Source organism: Pieris rapae, chromosome 2 (assembly GCF_905147795.1).
Source record: "Pieris rapae chromosome 2, ilPieRapa1.1, whole genome shotgun sequence".
NCBI classification, from domain to species: Eukaryota; Metazoa; Arthropoda; class Insecta; order Lepidoptera; family Pieridae; genus Pieris; species Pieris rapae.
Window position 1 is genome coordinate 4,862,024 of NC_059510.1, and position 19,014 is coordinate 4,881,037.

General features: G+C 34.9%; 2 protein-coding genes and 1 long non-coding RNA gene across 3 annotated transcripts; 2 read left to right on the forward strand and 1 right to left on the reverse strand.

Moving 5' to 3' along the window:
* The first annotated feature begins 751 nt into the window (after positions 1 to 751).
* On the forward strand, positions 752 to 5,071 carry LOC110996524. Its single transcript, XM_022264246.2, has 6 exons — positions 752 to 975; positions 1,337 to 1,519; positions 2,402 to 2,583; positions 3,442 to 3,635; positions 4,062 to 4,306; positions 4,850 to 5,071. The coding sequence occupies exons 1-6, from the start codon at positions 752 to 754 to the stop codon at positions 4,959 to 4,961; spliced, it is 1,140 nt and encodes a 379-aa protein (XP_022119938.2). The 3' UTR covers positions 4,962 to 5,071.
* A 1,000-nt stretch (positions 5,072 to 6,071) lies between these two features.
* Positions 6,072 to 17,309, reverse strand: LOC110996492 (homeobox protein pnx). The gene is made up of 3 exons (XM_022264172.2): positions 16,906 to 17,309; positions 16,563 to 16,676; positions 6,072 to 6,975 (listed from the first exon to the last, which is right to left on the reverse strand). Exons 1-3 carry the CDS (start codon positions 17,252 to 17,254, stop codon positions 6,605 to 6,607), a joined length of 834 nt encoding a protein of 277 aa, XP_022119864.2. The 5' UTR covers positions 17,255 to 17,309; the 3' UTR covers positions 6,072 to 6,604.
* Positions 9,943 to 11,929, forward strand: LOC123690538. The gene is made up of 2 exons (XR_006751162.1): positions 9,943 to 10,657; positions 10,763 to 11,929. It is a non-coding gene; the product is annotated as an uncharacterized LOC123690538 (long non-coding RNA).
* Positions 17,310 to 19,014: the final 1,705 nt, after the last annotated feature.

Below are 19,014 nucleotides of genomic sequence, written 5' to 3' on the forward strand. Positions count from 1 at the left end.
AAAAAGTGAGCCCGCAAGTAATGTGAGATGAAATCGTAAGAAATATTGGAGAAGAGGGTTTTTGAAATGGAGTGCAGCAGGGTTTGTTCCCACGTCAAATGTCACGCTGCTGACACCCAAACATTTGTAATATTGTGTATTACAATAGATCCTTTTACCAGCTCGACGGGGCACTTAAGGAACCAGGGGTGTTTAAATAGCTATCACCGCAATTTTACAAAAATACCCGCTATTAAATTTATTATCGTATTAAAACAAGATCGTATATTTCTCGCCGTGGTCGGCATTTTATATTAAATGACGACAGATATTTCTACATACATTGTTATGAACCTTCGTATTAGATTCAGAATGTTGTTATCGAATTATATTTATTAATGAAAATGAAATTAATTATCATTTTCTGTGTGACATTAAGCAAAGTGGAGGGCACATAGGTATGCGCGATGTTGCTGACAATAGAAATAAAAGCATTGTGTTTCATCTATATAACTAATATATTAATTATTAAATACTTAGCTATAAGTCGGGTACCTAGCTAAGAAAATTCTAAACTTCGATGTCAAGCGGTTCTTCTGTGCCCACCAAACCGTAGCTACCTTGTTATTATGACAACAGTTTTAAACGTGATAAAATCTCCACGCCAAAGAATTTTCTGCTCTATAACTCGCGTAATGACAAGAAAATACTGCAATAGAGTACCATTTGCTTCTTAGAAACGTCTTGCAGCACCCAAGCCTTACACTAAAAAATGTATTTTACTGTGCTTATTATAATTTTAGAAAAGGTTCACTACGGTTTGTCATCAGACAAGTTTTATAGTGAACTAAATGTGAATGATATTCTTCGTACTGATTTGATGCCGACATTTTTTCTGGCGTATGATGATGCGTCTCAAGAGTCAATGGAACGAAGTAATACGCCTTCTACTAATGGGTCAATCGATGCGGCTTTATCGACTCTCAGTTTTCACAGGTAAATATTTCGATTACTATAATATATTAACCAAAAACGATACCTGTACTCGTATCGCATCAAACAAAAAAAATACTTGCCTTAAAGTACTTCATTCCAGCCTCCATTATTATTTTTTATATACGCCATTATTTTATAAAGCACACTATCCTAATAATAAATTTAAAAAAAAATTGATATCTATATCTGATGTAACTTATCGTCACTTATCCTAAACTATAATATTGTCAGGTCTGTGATATTATAGGTTTTTAGCTTTTATTTTTTTCGATTAATTGGTCATAATATGTATTTACGGCTACGCATTTGTATGGCCGCTCCAACTAAATACTAATATCAATATAAACATTTGTATTTACAGAAAAATGATGAATGAATATCAGTGTAGAAATTACATATCAGAACAAATTTTGGAAGAGGTAGGCAAAAATTCCTTGCAAAGACGTTTAGGGATGCCATTTGATATGGGCCAAAGCAAAAGTTATCCGCGTTCTCAAAATTTATACGACGTAGGCTCAGCAAATTATCAAGAGTGGCTTGCAAAGTAAGTAACAAACTGGAATATCGTTTTTAAGTAGTACCTAATATTAAGTGAGGAAGCAATTTTTTTTTTCATTTATTTGGTCTCAGCGGTACCTACTTCACTTAAGGCCATTGATTCTAACTGTATAAAGCGCAAATTCGGCTTACCGTGCTCACATTTGATCGGGCTACCCCGTACCGGCTCCGTCCACTTCCCTATATTTAACGAAGAGTAGTTCGAATCGTCATCCACCGATCACTTTACGAGGGTCTTGTTCCATTGCGTAAAGATGTGGGGTCTCTCTACCGCAAATACAGCAGAGTGTTCAGAGTTGTTCGAATATACAACTGCTGCTGAGTTTCATCTGCAGTTCTATCACCGAGGCTGAATACGAAATTCCACTCGTATCAACTCTTTCGTTCCAGAACTGTGCGTATTTAAGCCACTTTACTGCGCCAACCACCACTATGTGAAACCAATTACCCATTGACGCATTGTAACCAATTCAACTTAGGGTACTTCAAGAAAAGAGCGTACCAATTCTTAAAATGGCAACAACGCCCTGTGTATTGAGAGTGTCCATAGGCAGCGGTATCACCTAACATTAGATGAGCCTCTAACCTGTCAGCTCCTATTTTATAATAAAGACCGATTCGATAAATCGTAAATTGTAACAATAGTTACAATTTAGTGTTTAGGAAATACGCTACAAAACGCAATTCTTGCTCGAATCGTTTTAGTTATTGTGAAAGATTTTCCGGGTGATGTTAAATCAAGAGAGAAACAAAGCGAGAGGTGAGTTAGTTTATTTTAATAGGCAAGTAGGTGATCTCCTTTCTATCACAAGTACGATGCGTAATATTTGTCTAACGCTTCAATTTGACTGTAATGTTGTCACAACAGGGTATCAGCTATGAACGACATCTACCGTCATTACAATATGACTGTTAATCCAAATATAAACGGTTCAGTACCGGTCAATCCTCAATCAGTGCAGGCCAACCCTAGAGATGGTTATGAAGTGATGGAATCAGGCGAAACAATTTTCGGTGATCCGGATGTAACACATGACTTATCCAAACACGGTAAGTCGAATCGCAGTTTGTCCAATGAAAGTTATATTTTACAAAATAAATTAGTCCTGCGGTAATAGAAGGCTAACAAATAGGTGTATATAATTGTATGATTCAGACATTCTTACTGTTCATAATCAGACTATTTTTAGTTTTATAAGCGTTTCGATTACCTAAATTAGGTAGTATCGTATTTTATTTTATCTTTATTAATCGTAGGCATCTCTCTTTACGGTTACATTGCAATCCTCTATTATTTAAGCCACCCCGTTGAACCCGGAACCATACAATAATTTTATACAAACCCTATAAACATTACCGACGGGAGTGACGTTTGTTTTGTTGTTTCTTCACACTCCTTAATATACGGTCCCTGATTGGAAGAAGGATTTATGTGTGAGACTAGATTAATGCCAATTAAAAAATCTTTGGTGATACTCTTGTTAACAACTCCTAAATTTGTTAATAATTCTATCTACTACAGGCAATATTGCCCAATTGAAATGTAAATAATTAGAAATATTATAATATTATGATGGTGGATTTAACGTTTGCTGTCAAGACAGGCAATCAAAGTAGGTGACTAATTTGGTGTGAGTTTATATGTATAAATCTTTTATTAAACTAACAAAATCAATTTTTATGATTTTTTTTGTGTGTGTAAGTGGATTCGACAATGGTTAATATTAACAATTTTTTACTCTTATTAGTTTGAAATTGTTGTATTTATAACGTAGTACGAGACAACATCTGTCAACATCTACTACTTAGAAACTTTTGCACTTTAACACAAGTTACAAGTAAGTAACACAATGAGTGTTGTGACTTCCTCGACCACCCTTGGTTATGTTCTACTAACAATTATTCCAGCTGGTGGTTACGAGTATTCCATGCCTCCTCCTCCACCACCAATGTACCACACTGAACACGAGCCAGATGAACACCACGTAGAGAAGGAGTCCCATGCTCTGAGTGTCGCAGACTTGTTCGAAATATCACTTACAGGCATTGCGTTTCTTTCATTCGGCATGTTTGTCTTGCAAGTTCTCATGTGTATTACTATGGTAAGTGTTAAAAACCAATAACATCGTAACCCCTAAATAGAGTTTGAGAGGACAAATTTAGTGCCATATTAATAAGTTATAAGGCACAAAATTGGATCACCCCAAAATAAAAATTTTTTGCTTAGGCAGAAGTAATGAGGGCGGAATAATAATTTTAAATACGTGTCAGTCTTACTAGTTTAGCGTCAGTTATTAATCCATCGGAAAAAACGAATCATCGATTGAATAAACACAAAGGAAAGAACCACTGTTACCCTGTCGGTTCAATAAATCCCATTTATTGCAAATAAATATACATGTATAAGTAAAATATATATCAGAAATGGGCACCGTCGACATTTATTATTGTACTTTATGAACGTATGATTGCCAATTTAAATCAGCAAAATAGTGTAACAGATTTTATAACTTTCTTTACGTTTTCAGACCGAACAACAACCCCAAGTGATGCAAATGGTGGACAACACAGATGATATCAACGTAGATAATGTATTCCGATTGAAACGTGAAACACAACCGCGCCAATTGAAATCATTAAATAGTATCTCACGGTACGCTCTTATGGCATTGAAACCGCAACCAAATATGTGCCTTTACAGGACACTGTGTTTGGGGAATAAACATATGAGGACTCTGCGGGATAAGGAAAGATATTGGCTACCTTTGATTCAGTGAGTTTCTTTCGACTGAATTTTTTTTTTGAAGTTTTACTTCTTTTGGCGCGATAGAGAAAAATGATGAGACTGACTTTTTACGATGCGCGCGTACACCAACACCTAAATTTGACATCGTAAAGTTAGGTCTAGGTGGCATGGAAATCGATAACTATGTATTTCGTAACAATTAAACAGTGTGAATAAATAAATATTATTTTGGTGTTTTTAAATCAATTTCATATACGACGGTGATAGTATTTACTAATATTTTTATATATGAGAATCAAACCGCAGTCTTCATGTTGAATTTTACCATAGACGCAACCGTTACGTAAGCCATTTAGTAAAGAGTTTGATATCGCAACCAAAAAATATCGTAACTTAGTGTTTACTTATGAACGTCAGTAATAGTAATACTCGTACCATGGAATAATTTATAATCTACTTACCCAACAGGGTGTACCCAGTGTGACTAGCGTTAGATCAATTTTGTCACAACGATATATTTGAGACACTGAAGTTTTTTTACTATAATATACATCATGTTGTAAATTCCAGTGCTGGTATTGCTTGGACCCGTGGCGTTACTTTGGGAGCATTGCGCGCAGCTACCCTAGGTCTTGGTGATGCCGACTGCAATAAAATTTATCCGAAAGATATGTGTAATTAATAAATAATATTATTATTTCTAGATACTGGTAGTCTCTCTTTGTATATGATTTCCGTAGACGTTATGTTACTATTTGATATTAATGATTTTAAAATAATCTTAATTACTTATACAATTAGGTATAAATAAGCTAGTCTTCTGTAAACTATCACCTCTGTACTAAAGTAACTAAGCCGTTTCCGATTAATACCTATATTCATCTTTTTACAAATGTAAAGACTGAGACAAATCATGCAACAGTCTTATTCGACGGTACAGTAATAAATAACCCCCATTTTCATTAAAGTGATTCCGTGAAATGCACTTTTTCACAAAAGCTGATCTATCGCTTTTCATCACAGCGTGAACACAATTCGGCGGAAAGAGACAAAATACTATATTAAAGTGCTTAATACACTGATTGAGATTTGCCATTGAGCGTGTTTATATATAATTGAATAATTATCTGTCTCAACTTAACTAAATCAGTCATCACGTTTTACAAATTCTATTTAAGCTGTGATGAAAAAAATAGGATACGATCGTTGAAATTAGATTGTTTAATTGTTTATGAATAAATTATAAATAATATGTTATATAATTTTAGTAAAAGTTTATAGTATCTTTACGATTCGGTTGGATCTGATTGAAATAACTTATGAGTAATTTAATATAATATATAAGGTTGCACATAAAAAACTAAAACGTTTCAGTATATTATTTTTATTATCTATTGTTTATATATGTACATTCTTGATTAAACAATTTCTATATACAATTACCTAATTATATTTTACGCTTATTTCTACATTTTATTAGAGCATAGTTTTAAAATATTTGTACAATAGGAAGTGCTAAATTACACGAAAATACTTTATTTTCAAATTAACAAATAAACTTAGCACTACTGTACATATATTGTAAGTCGGTTTACAAATTTCCTAAAACTTTTCAACGGAAAGTTGCGTATTGCGCCGCTAGCAACTTCCACTCATTGTGGTGGGTAAGATCGTCATAAAAGACCATTAGTAGAAACTAACAAGAGCTTATTAGCATAGCATTAGGACTGCAAAAGACTTGTCGCATCTGGCACAAGGCTTAACATGCAAGACTGCAGCAAGACGCAGCTGATGAAGATACATATGTACACTTTCATACCTTATTGTTATTTTATTGTGTTTGGTGTAGATTTTTGGAAAGAGTGAGTGTGAAACAAAAGACGAAATAATCAAGTGCGCGACTAGTAAACTCGCTAGTGTTCTTTTGTTTCACAAGGGTTGTGATGGCTGCTATTCGTTCGGAACTTAAAAATATACACTATTAGTGAGGAATGTTTTAGTGCCAGTGATGCAGTAGTCGCCTTGGTACACAAAATTTGAGGGTTCAGAAAGAAACCTATGTGGGAAGGATATTTAAAGAAACAATAGTGTGTGAAGGAAGGTGTACTATTCTGTCAACCTAAACGAAGGTACCCCGATCAATCTTACCATTGAGTGGTCGGCCTGAAGGCGCCAGTGACTAAGGGTGAGAGCGTAAATGGTAGTTGTCCGACAATTGGTAGTAATTGTCCATGCTAACTACTTCCTTTTATATATGTAGATGTATATTACTATGGCATATATCGTTTTTGCTTGATAGAATTATATAAATGTTATACAAATAATTTATGGAGCCGAAGATGGTAGCGTGACAGGTGTGAACACACAACTTAGTGGTTGGTAGACGTAAGGACTCAAAAGGGAGTATGTTTGCGGAGTGTGTCCCAAGATATGTCCCGGAAACAAGCCCTGTCTTTGGGCGATCTTCAAGCGAGATGTTAATTGCTTTTTCCACTTAGTTCTACGATTTTGAAACCACGTTTTTATTTGAACCTCTGTTAGATCTAGGGCCTTTGACAGTTCCATACGTTTTGATACACTTAAATACTTGTCCAGTTTAAACTCAGCTTCGAGTCTTTCCAATTGTTTTGCACTGTATGCTTGACGCGGCTTCCTTTCGGGTCCCGATCGACGTGTTCTTCGATTGCCTTTGTCATCTGTGAACAATAAATTAACGATATAATACGATTATGATTTGGTTACCGCTAAATGTGATGGGGATGTATCATGTTCACGAATAGATTAAATGATGCACTGGTCTGACAGTGTTGACTGGTCATAAAATAGCCACGGTTAATCGCAGGTAATAATAATAAATACAAAGACAAAGACAAACACATATACGACACAAGATAGTAACAGTAAGTAATATTGTATTTTTATTGATACGGGTAAGAGTCTCCTTCAAGACATTCCACAGTCTATTTTTTGGTATCTCCAGCCATCTTTCGCCGCAAGTAATATACCTACCTAAAGTACGGCATAATTAATAATATTTCATACATTTGGAATATGGTTGAAACGATATCTTGGTAAATATTAATGAAGGTCTTTTTTTCTTTATTTAATCGTATATGCTTCAGTAACTAACAGTGGATATTTTATATACCATATAAACCGGAAGTCCTATGTTCGACACAGAGATATGCCTACTCAAGTGCATAAATTATTCGTTTGAAGCCCGGTAATTATTAATGTGTTCGTGTTCATCTAGCCACCATAACGAATAGTAAACTGACATAGTGTTTTCTGTAAATAATATAAAATATGATTCAATAAATGTTGTATACAGATTAAATAAAATACGTCCTCATTTACAAAGTAGCTGCTCTCACTTAAGACAAACACGGGACAATTTTTTCGAACACTAATCGGAATTGTCGCAGCTTCTCGTTAAGTGGCTATAAACACAATCAGTTTGTTTGCTCTGCGCCTGCGCAGTTTGACATCTCGTGTGTCAACACGGCTTTGTATCGACTGTATGGTGTGTGATGGCCTCGCTAACAGACTGATAACTATTTGCGAATGTAGTTCACAAATTACAGGAACATTTCTCGTATCTATAATATATGCACCTACTGATCTATAACTGTAAAAGTAGTGATTGGGCTTCCATTTTGGGACTTATAAGTATTTATTCAGACTAATCAATAACATACATTTTAAAAATAGAACACTAGTAAAAGATAATCATGAAACTGTGTTACAGTAACTCTTTCTATAATACAACCAGAAGAAAATCCACAATTCCACGACACGTCCCGTTGTATATGGATACGTTATATATACACTGTATGTATGGACCTTAAATGAATATTAGAAAGTTAACTCTATAACATCCACTTGCGTACATATCACAACGCCATTAAATGAATTTAAATTACTGAAGAGTGCCTCGCTATATCGCTATACTCTCGGGACATAACTCCTACGATGCATATATGAGCAGGAATGTACCTACAGCCTTGCCTTGTACATATACTGATTCCCCAATATTCATAATGTATACTCAAACTATCCATAATAAAATGTCAGAATAAAACAATTTGACACATTCTGTAAAAATTTCACGTAACATTAAATTCTTTAGCTCGTACTACGTAGGGCTTGTTAAGGTGAGGAACAAACAAGAGCTTTGTTAATAATTATCGTTGCAGCAGCTGTTTGCCGACACCTCGGTGCGAAGTCGCGACCACCGACCGTCGGCTGGTGACATTTCGTCGAATATCCTCAGACGCATCGCTGGAATTACGGCACCGTGTAAGATCTGTTAGCTTTTTTTTTTTTTTTTTTTTTTTCCCTTTCTTGGCCTGCACGGTTTGTGCGTCAGCCATGTACAAAAGTTAGGAAGTGCATTATTAGGTTTATTGGATAGGAAATTAGTACGGAATTTGGAAAAGGATCAGATAAATTTTTTTATAAGTACGTATATACATAAAACATAGGTTATAATTTTATATTGTTATGAAAAATGAAACTAGCTAAAATTTTATATACATCAATATTTATATTAGATAAAAGGACAGAAATAGAAGTAGGAAAAGGAATATTTATGGATAAAAGCGAGGATATAAAAGCGGAACGGTCATGTCTATTACAGGCAAAAAATATATGGTTAAAATCCCCAACGTCATTGCCACACTCACATGTGTCGTCAGGCAAAAGGTTAAGCCTTGCCAAATGCAAGGGTATGCATGCATGGCCCAGCCTCATACGTATAAGGGTCGAAGTAATATCTTTACCAAGCGTCAAAGTAGAAAACCATGGTTTAGGAGGTATATCCCCCTGAATCATGTTGTAATACCGTCCTTTCGTCTGACTTGAAGAACGCCAAATGTTTATCCAAGATTTTATTAACTGGGATTTAGGAAGGAGAGTTAAATCACAAGAAAAATTTTTGTATGGAACCAGGTCTCCGTTATTGACCGCAGCTTTGGCAAGCCTATCAGCCTTGGTATTGCCAAAGATACCTGAGTGACCCGGAATCCAAGCAAAAGATACAGTGTACTTTTTGATGAAGCATTGATATAATAAATCGCGACATGCAATAATTACTGGGTGATTATTTATATTACGGCTAAAAGGAAATCTTTTCAACGCTTGGAGGACACTTTTAGCGTCAGTTAAAATTATTGACTTTTTAAGCTTCATTATTAAAATGTACTCCAGAGACCTCAGCAGACCAAAGCATTCTCCAGTAAATACTGAAGTCTCTGGAGGTAATTTTATTTTCTGTACTATGTCAAACTGTTGATGGAAAACGCCAATTCCCACACACTCCTCGGGACCGGGTTTGGAAGCATCACAAAAAATTAAATGGTAATGTTTCCATTGGCTGTCACTGTCAATAATATCAGTAAATTTGGCATTTGCAGAAAGATCTTGTTTACTTATACCGAAGTCAAACAAAATAGTAGGATCTAATGTTAATGCATCATAGTTAACACAAAATATAGGAAGGAATTGTGATCTGTGTGTTGGAGCTTGAAGAGCTAAGTATTTTTGGAGACTAATAATAAGGCATGGCGGCGATTTATGAGCCCAGTACGGGTAATTCATACATTCCAACAGAGAATAAAGCAAACAACGAGAGTAAAACAACTTAGAATAAAGAGGAAGATTATAGACTTGTAATGCCCTAAACAGGAACCTGTCACAAAGAAATTGTCGTCTGAGGTGCAGGGGAGCTTCAGAACATTCGACCTGCAAAGCGTTAATAGGGCTCGATCTCATAGCCCCAGTAATTATTCTCAGAGCCTTAGACTGGATAATGTTTAACTTATGGAGAGCTACTGCACTACAGGGTTCAAGTATAAATGTTCCATAGTCTAAAATACTCCTTATTAGTGCATTATATAGAAGCTTTAAAGAGAAAGGGTGGGCTCCCCACCAAACTCCAGAGAGACAACGCAGTATATTTAGGATCTTCTCACATTTGGCACTTATATATTTGCAATGAGAGCTTCCTGTAAGTTTCGAGTCTAAAATTACCCCAAGAAATGTTGCTTCACTTTTAACAGGAACTCTAATATTATTATAAAATACAGTTACTGATGGAGGAAGTCTCATACGTGAAAATAAGACTATTATACTTTTATGAACTGAAAGGCTTAGAGAGTTATTGTCCAGCCAGACTTTTAGCAACTGAAGGGAATATGTCATAGTATCAGATATGTTGTCAATAGAATTACCTGAGATATATAAGAGTAAATCATCTGCATATTGGAGTGAGTTAACTTTACCCTTAAGGGAGGCTTCCAGATCATGAGAATATATATTGTAAAGTAAGGGACTCAAAACTGATCCCTGTGGTAAACCTTTCCAGGCAATACGGGATTGGTAGGAATCTTCTGACATTACTTTAAGCATTCTACCAGAGAGAAGATTTATTATGAAACTTATAAAAATTTGTGGGATATTCAAATTAATCATTTTTTGTTTCAGAATTATAAGGTTGACATTATCATAGGCTGCAGACACATCTAAGAATGCTGCTATCACAGGCTTGTTGTATGAAAACGCCAATCTTAAGTCTGTCATAAATATACTGAGACTATCCATAGTACCCCTGCCTTTCCTAAATCCAAACTGGTTTGGAGATAATAACCCGTTACTCTCAATAAACCATTCTAACCTATTTTTAACTAAATGTTCAGAAATTTTGGATATAACTGAAGCTAATGCAATTGGTCTGTATGATGATGGATCATTAATCGGTTTGTTAGGCTTATGTATTAGGATAACTTCGTGGATTTTCCATGATGGAGGAATATTACCTGATGTTAAAATTGAATTAATTAAACTGAGAAAATAAGAAAGGCTGAAGTCATTTAGGTTTTGAAGAAAAGAATATGGAATTCCATCACAACCTGGGGCTGAGTCCCTAAGTTTTGAAAGAACCCCTTTGAGTTCTGAAAGGCTAAACGAAATGAGTGAATCACTACTTCTGTGCTGGGAGAGGAAAGAAGGCTGTGAGTGAAAAGAAATATTATCTATAAATGGCACATATGGTGGAGCTAATTTGTCTAGAAACAAATCAACTGTACTGCTATCCATAAAATGAGATCTAGGAGGTTTAAAGGCAGATCTGAATCTCCGAATATTTTGCCAAACTTCCGATGGAGAAATGTCTGGTGAAATTGAGGCACAAAAAGATTTCCAGCCATTGAATTTTTTTTGCTTTAATAATTTACGTGTTTTAGTTATAAGATTACTAAGAATATTAAAATTTTGTGTTGTAGAATTTTCTCTGTAATTCCTTTCAGATTTCTTTCTCTCCGCTACAGCCGCAGAACACTCACTGTCCCACCAAGGTGGTGATGGAATATACCCATTGCCACTTTTATTTTTAATTGGAAAAACTTCCTCAGCAGCCTGTAATAGGGCTTGTGTTAAAGCTTCAGCACAAAAATGATTATTGCTGTCATTTACTGGAGGTATGGTTGTTAAATTTTGTTGAACTTTATCTCTAAATAATGACCAGTTGGCTTCCTTAAGTTTATATTTAAGACGGGGAGGAGCCTTTGTCTGTTCTCTAATTTTTTGAGGAAATGATACAATTACTGGAAAGTGATCGCTTCCGTATGAAGACGATAGAGTCCACCAGTTTAATGTAGGAGCAAGGGAAGGGCTACACAGGGTAAGATCTGGTGCACTAATACCCTCATGGGGCTGTGTCCTTCTAGTAGGACAACCGGTGTTTAGAAGGCATAAATTATAATCATCTAAGATGTCCAAGATTCTAGCCCCATAATGATCAGACTTAAAACTTCCCCACATAGTATGTTGTGCATTGAAATCTCCCGTGACCAAAATAGGGCGCGGGAGGGAAGATAGAATGCTACAAATATTGTCAAAGACTTCAGTGGAAGGATCTGTTAGCTTAAACAGTTAGAGGTTTTACATGACGTTTTTCACATTAAATCCTATTTGCAAGAATTTAAAATATGTATTGTGCCTTTAAAAAGACGATAAATATATTTTATTTACATATCAAGAGAATAAATTCCTATATGTTTTTTAATTGAGTTATAAAAATAAATATGAAAAATCTATTATTTCGCTATGTGATTACGGTGTTACAAAAGAAGCCAAAAAATAAAATATGACGACGGAATATTTTATCAACATTCAGACCACTTAGAGGATAGGAAGTGATTCAGCATGCCCAATAAAGACAGGTTTCTAATGACACAATTTTACTATTAATTTAAACAGATTATTTTTAATACTTGAGGTTAACCCTATCAATATTTACTTAAGTGGGAAGTTAAGATTTTACTAGGTTTGATAAAACTAGACTAGTTCATTCGTCAGTACAGAGCCTAAACCAAAATAACATTTTCTGTAAAATCATTATTTTTCGTAAAATGGAAATCATTCCATTATACCTAGTCCAGTAATAAATTATGTTACAAATGAAAGTGCAATTTTTTTTAGTTATGTAATGTAATATTATTACAACTTACATATTTATTAAAGTCTCAGAAAAAAATAAAATAACCTTCAATTCGAAATGGCTACCTTTGGCTTTGGCCTTTGCAGGCCTTTAATCTGTTTTGTCACGAATCTATAAATTTACGCATTGTTTCCAAGGAAATTTCTGCCACTGCTTGCTCCAAAAATTGTATAAGAGACTCAATGTCACCGTGCCGTTTAGAGCAGGTCATGTCCTCTAAAATTGACCATAATTTGAAGTCTAAAGGTTTCAGGTTTTGTTTAGACGAGGGCCAGTTTTCAGCTCTTATAAAGTTCGGAACGCATAAAACCAGGCTTGGGTAGGTCGTATCTTGTGACTAGACTTGTGGTGTAGAATCCTACTGGAAAGTCCAAGGTCTATGTTATAAAGTGTATTCCTGAGAGGTTTAATACCATGATCCAAGAGTGTATCTTGATACACTTTGGCTGAAGTTTTCACACTTTTTCACAAAAATGTAGTTTTGTGATTCCTAGATAAGACACGCTCCACGAAACCTTTACTGACGCAGGATGATGACCAGACCTTTCCGATCACTTCAGCAGCTTCTTTAGAACTGTGCATACACTTTATCTCTTTGCTTATTATAGTACTCTTCAATCGGGAATTTTTGTATAGGGGATATTTCTAAGCTTTTCACGGCTTCTCGCATATTGCGACAGAAGGTGTTTTGATCGATCCATTCTCTTTTATTATAAGATTAATTTAGGGCTTGTCCTGTATATCGACGACAAAGCACCGAGCTTTCGGTCTTGTTTTATAATACGCGACAGAGTCCTAGCGGGAATCCTTATTTCTCGCGATGAGATTTTTTACTTCCTAATGGGGTTTCGGCGCATTCTGGCTTTAATAGCATATCATCCTTTTCTAACAGCCCCTATTTTTATAGTCTTCGACAGACGAAGTGTTGTTTTATCTGTTGATAGTACGATATACTATATATCGTCTGTTTGGGCTCCGCTAGAAGCTAAATAGTGCTTTATATTGCAGCGAAGGCGAAGGCCTAGGTTATTTGCGATACCAGTCTGATGCACAGACCCCCGTTATGCAGGACGTTACGTCTACTGAATGCCTACTCCGACATTTGTACTTAATTATTATATTTTATTAAATGTTTCTCGACATTATTCTATTGGCGTAGTCTGTTAGGATTAGGTATGTATGTATTTCTCTAATAAATATATGATAACAAGCTTTTGTAGTGTCTGATATAATTATGACCGACGGCTCCATACTGACTTTGTCCACGGCGATAGTTATAATCCTATTTTCTTTAACACCCCATTCCATAATTTATTTTATAATTAACACAACAAATATGGAAAATCGAAAGAAGTTTTTAAAATGATATAGGTATTCGAAATTCAAAATAATTAAAAAGTTACAAAAAAATGCATTTTTATTTGTAACAGTATAATTTGAAATAATAAATCTATTCGAATATGAATGATAATAACTTGATGCCATCAATTTAAAGCCAGAAGTAGTTTTGACAAGATTCGACAAAATTTTAGAGCTATATTTTTATTTTATTTTATTTTTTGGACCACAAAATTAGGACAAACACATGTCAACCTTAGGAAAATGATCCCTAAAACATGTGGTCACGACCAGCGAAATCAGGTAAATACAATAAAGTGTTAGAACAAAAACCAACTATAAATTTAAAAATAAAATAAATTATTGGTATTGTGTCCTAATTCTACTCTTAGCTGAGGCCAGCGAACCATGAAAAATGCCAAAACTCTGTGCAATATCATTATGGTGGCGACATAATCTATTAATTGGAGAGTTTCTGCCAACGTTTGTCATATTCATGACGTGTAGCGGAAAAAATAACATGATTTACATTATAAAGGAACCTATCGGTACCTATATGTTAAATAATTGTAACATTTAAAAACTATATGTTATAAATATCATAAACGTCCGTATTCTGAAAAAACACGAACTTTTATCAATACGTATATTTTCTAGAGTTTTCTCAAAGCGTACAGACTCTGACTACGACCCTATTATACCTACCACGTTTTACCCACTCTCGTAATTCCCACTCACTTCGGTAATTGATTAACTATTGTAAGGGAAATCGGATAATACAATTAATTTATGAGAGGGATGATAGCGTGAGAGAGGTGATAAATACGTGTGAACAATCACACCGGTACGTGGTCACGCGACCTTATACAGAGTTTTAGCACCATCGTAAGAGATTAACAGATATTTACTATTTCTCGATCCCTTTGGATATTTAGGTATAAGAAACTGAATAATTGAAACGTCTGTAATGCTGCACCTTGCCTTGAATTAGATATTTTACCTTAATTTTTTTTTAATATACAATAAATCTGAATCAGAGTAGAAACTCAACTATAATCAAATATACCCGCCGCCCATAGACACTCACATTGCCAGAGGGCTTGCAACTTTCCGGCTTTTTTAGATTTGGTAGGTTCTTTTCCTAAAGGACCCTAAGTCGAATAGGTGTGGAAATACATGGGTTTTCATTTATTATTCAATTCAATTGAAAACGGAAATGTTAGGAAGAATCGAAACTTAAATCGAGAGAAGATATTGTTATTAGAATGGTAATAGACTGGTTTAAGGCTAAACAAAGCGCTTCTAAAAATTAAATCATTACCCAAAAAGTGGAGATATATTATGTGTACTAATATAATACTGGCAACCTAATACTTAATAATAACTAACGTACAACGAATAAAACAAAACAAAAATGGTTTTATAGATATAATAACTAATTAGGTATAAAACCTATTTTTTTTTTCATTTAATAAATATCTAATTAAATATTGAAACTGCACAAAATGTGAAATATTCGGCCCCGGTTGTTCACCAATTGACTTTCTTTCTATGTGTGCATTTAACATTCGCTTGAATTGTAAAGGAGAACATCGTGAGGAACCTTAGACCCAAAAAGTCGACGGCGTGTGTCAGGTACAGGAGGTTGATCACCTATTTGCCTATTAAATTGACAAATGGTCATGAAACAGATACAGAATTCTATCCAGACCTAAAAAGGTTGTAGCGCCACTGATTTATTTTTAATTGTTTATACCAAAATATAAGACCTGTAAGCAGTGCCGAAGTAAGCCAGCGCGGAGCCTTCTCAAGTTTAGGGTATTAAATATTTTTTTGGATTTATTATCGGCAAATTTAGAGATCGATTGAACACTTTCAATATTCAGCAAAGAAAATCATCACCTTAAATAAGTATTTATTAAAAGTGTTACTATACTATATTCAACAAAGTTTTTAAAATACCTACTTACTTTTACGTGACGTAACGAAATCGAATTTAAAGTGGAAGTGAGGTAAGATATATTACCCTGCTATGTAAAATAATATATTTGTATTACGGTTATGGGTATTATTACATTTGGATAAGTTGGGGCGCGGGGCCCCCAAATTCGCGGGGTCCGTAGCGTTTGCTATTCCTGCTACGTGGCTAATTCGGCACTGTTGTTTGCTGCGTTTAAAAAATACTTAATTATTATTGACCAAACGGAATTATAGTATCCCCTAGATTGGTAGATAGTTTATTTTCTACAAAAGGTCGTTAGTGACTTTTTTCACAGTCTTAATACACATTTGAAACAAAAACAAAACCAATTTACAAATTGTTCCGTTTAATTTAACAATCAAAGTAACCATTTAACATTTTACCAATAGAACGATGAGTTAAATTAATACTCCGTCTGACAATCCTACTTTTATATATTTTTTTAAAAAGCATATAAATCTGCATACCATAGAAATTTGATGACGTCTGCCTTGTCGCCAGCCAGTGCGCGTAGGCATGGCCAGCTAGAATTTCTGCCCCGTTCAGCACTCCTAGATCAGCACACGTTGACGTTGATGATACTAAAAAACAAAAAGTATTTGACAATAGCTGATACAACTCAAAATTAAAATCGATGCTGACTATATTTTTAAAAAGAATGTTACTATTTAGGAAATAAAATTACCTTACGGTTCATATTCTTAAATTACCTTCTAAGATTCATACATTTTTTATTTATTAAAGAACTTATTCTTTAAAGAACGCTTTGTGTTAAGTAAGAAAGACTTAATAAAAATAACAAAATATTACCATTGTGTTCATCGCCACCTTCTATATTATCATCAGCTCTATCGTTTGGCTTACTTTTATAATTACCTAAAATATTATCAATCAAAAAGGTTTTACTTTTGTTGTGTGTAAGCAAAGAGTTTTTACGCAAATCATGACTAGATAAGACGTAGTCTTTATTAAATAATTTTTCATAAACATTTCCCCCGGTTGGATGACTAAAAACGTCGGAATGACCATCAACACTAGATTCACTATTTTCACAAATCACATCAATTTCATTTTCACTATCACTATCTGATTCGCAAGCACTTTTATTTTTATTATAACTGCCATCACACGAACTGGATATACGTTCTGACATGTTCATTGTTTTATCTTTGGTACGAAACCTCTTTGCAATAAACGTAACAGTGACATTATGAGCCGCGGTTTTGACGCGAACTGATAATTGCCTGTCAAAATAGGTGTTACCGTGTAAACATCGAAACAGGCTGGAGGTTGTACTGTCGTGAAATACTCGAATGCTACTGGTTATTCGGACGGTGGAGGGGTGTCCGCCATCTTAGTGGGTGGGGCTTACCGCCTGTGAAAATTCACACCTTATTTGGTAACACGCTATATGAGAGCTTTTCACCTCACAAAAGACCACTAAAAGCTGGCGATTATTCGAATGAAAAGATATTGTTTGATGCAAACCATCAATTCATTTGATAAATCGTTGACTGACGAATCGGTGATTTTTTGGGCTTAATTGATTTTATTGCTTTTATATTGTGATTATATGTTAAGAGCCTTAGTAGTAACAAAATATATTATATTTAGTATTTATTACACTATAGGCTATAGGGACCTTTTTTTTACAAGAGGCAAACAGGCAGGGGTGATATCGCCGCCCATGGACACTCACATTCCCAGAAGGCTCGCAAGTGCGATGTCAGCCTTTCAAGAAGTGGTACCCTCTTTTTTTAATGGATCTTAATTCAAATTGGTTCAGAAATACTTCAGTGGGCAGCTGGTTCCACTTACCGTGGTGGTGTGCTGCTAAAATTGCCGTAATAATCGCAGTTCGTTCAGTTGTGGAACGGATGGTACGGAATACGGATGGAATACAGATGGTATTTTGTACTTTGTCTTGATGTCCGCTGATGAAACTCAGCCATATTAGTCCGATAGACTCCTCTGAACACTCTTCTTGGTAAATGCTGTAGCAGATGAGAGATCCCACATCTCTACGCAACGGCAAGGGACCACGCTACTCTGAAAGAGACTGTTCGTCGACAACTCGAATTCTTCATTTCGGTCAAGTGGAAGGAGCTGGTACTGGGGATCTCCTGCCCAGAGGTGAGAACAGTACCTACTCCACATGGTGCCATCGGTGGCCCGGAATGAATAGTACCGTCTTGCCTTGATAAGCACACCAAGCTTTTTGGAGAAAGCGAAACTGAACGTCGTTGGATACGTCAGCGCCAAGTAACGAAATTAACATAAAGTTACTTAATCTTCTCTACTGTCCACTTGTGATAGTTCTGAAAATATGATAGTCTTCTACTCATTTTTATGTACCTATTCATAAATAAACAAGCATTATATGCATATATATATATATATATATATGTTTATAAATAAAATATAAATGCTTAGTAACTCTTATAATTTATACTATTATTGTGAGTATTTTTAACATGGTGAATTGATACCTGCTTCCAATGAAGGTTTTATTTAATTTAATACTACGACCATTAAAATAATGATCAGGAACTGAATCAAGGACTGAAATTGTGTCAATTGTGAAACGGTGTCAATTTCCAAGGAGACACACACGACGCGGTCGTCGCTGCCACACATACAATAGGTACAATAGTTTTCTTGATTACAAAATTGCGAGCTACTTTAAACAGACTTTATTTCGAACTTATCAAGGATCCGTTTTTTTTAACACCATCGTGATGCGGTTCATTTTGACAGTCTGTAATCTTTATCATGAAAATACATTTATAAATTAAATACTTTGAAGAATAAAGGCTAATAAATTTACTTGTGACACGTAAAAAAGTATTAAAATGAAATCGATTTAAAACAATTATTTTAATTATTATTATTTATTAGGTATTTACCATTTCCTTAACC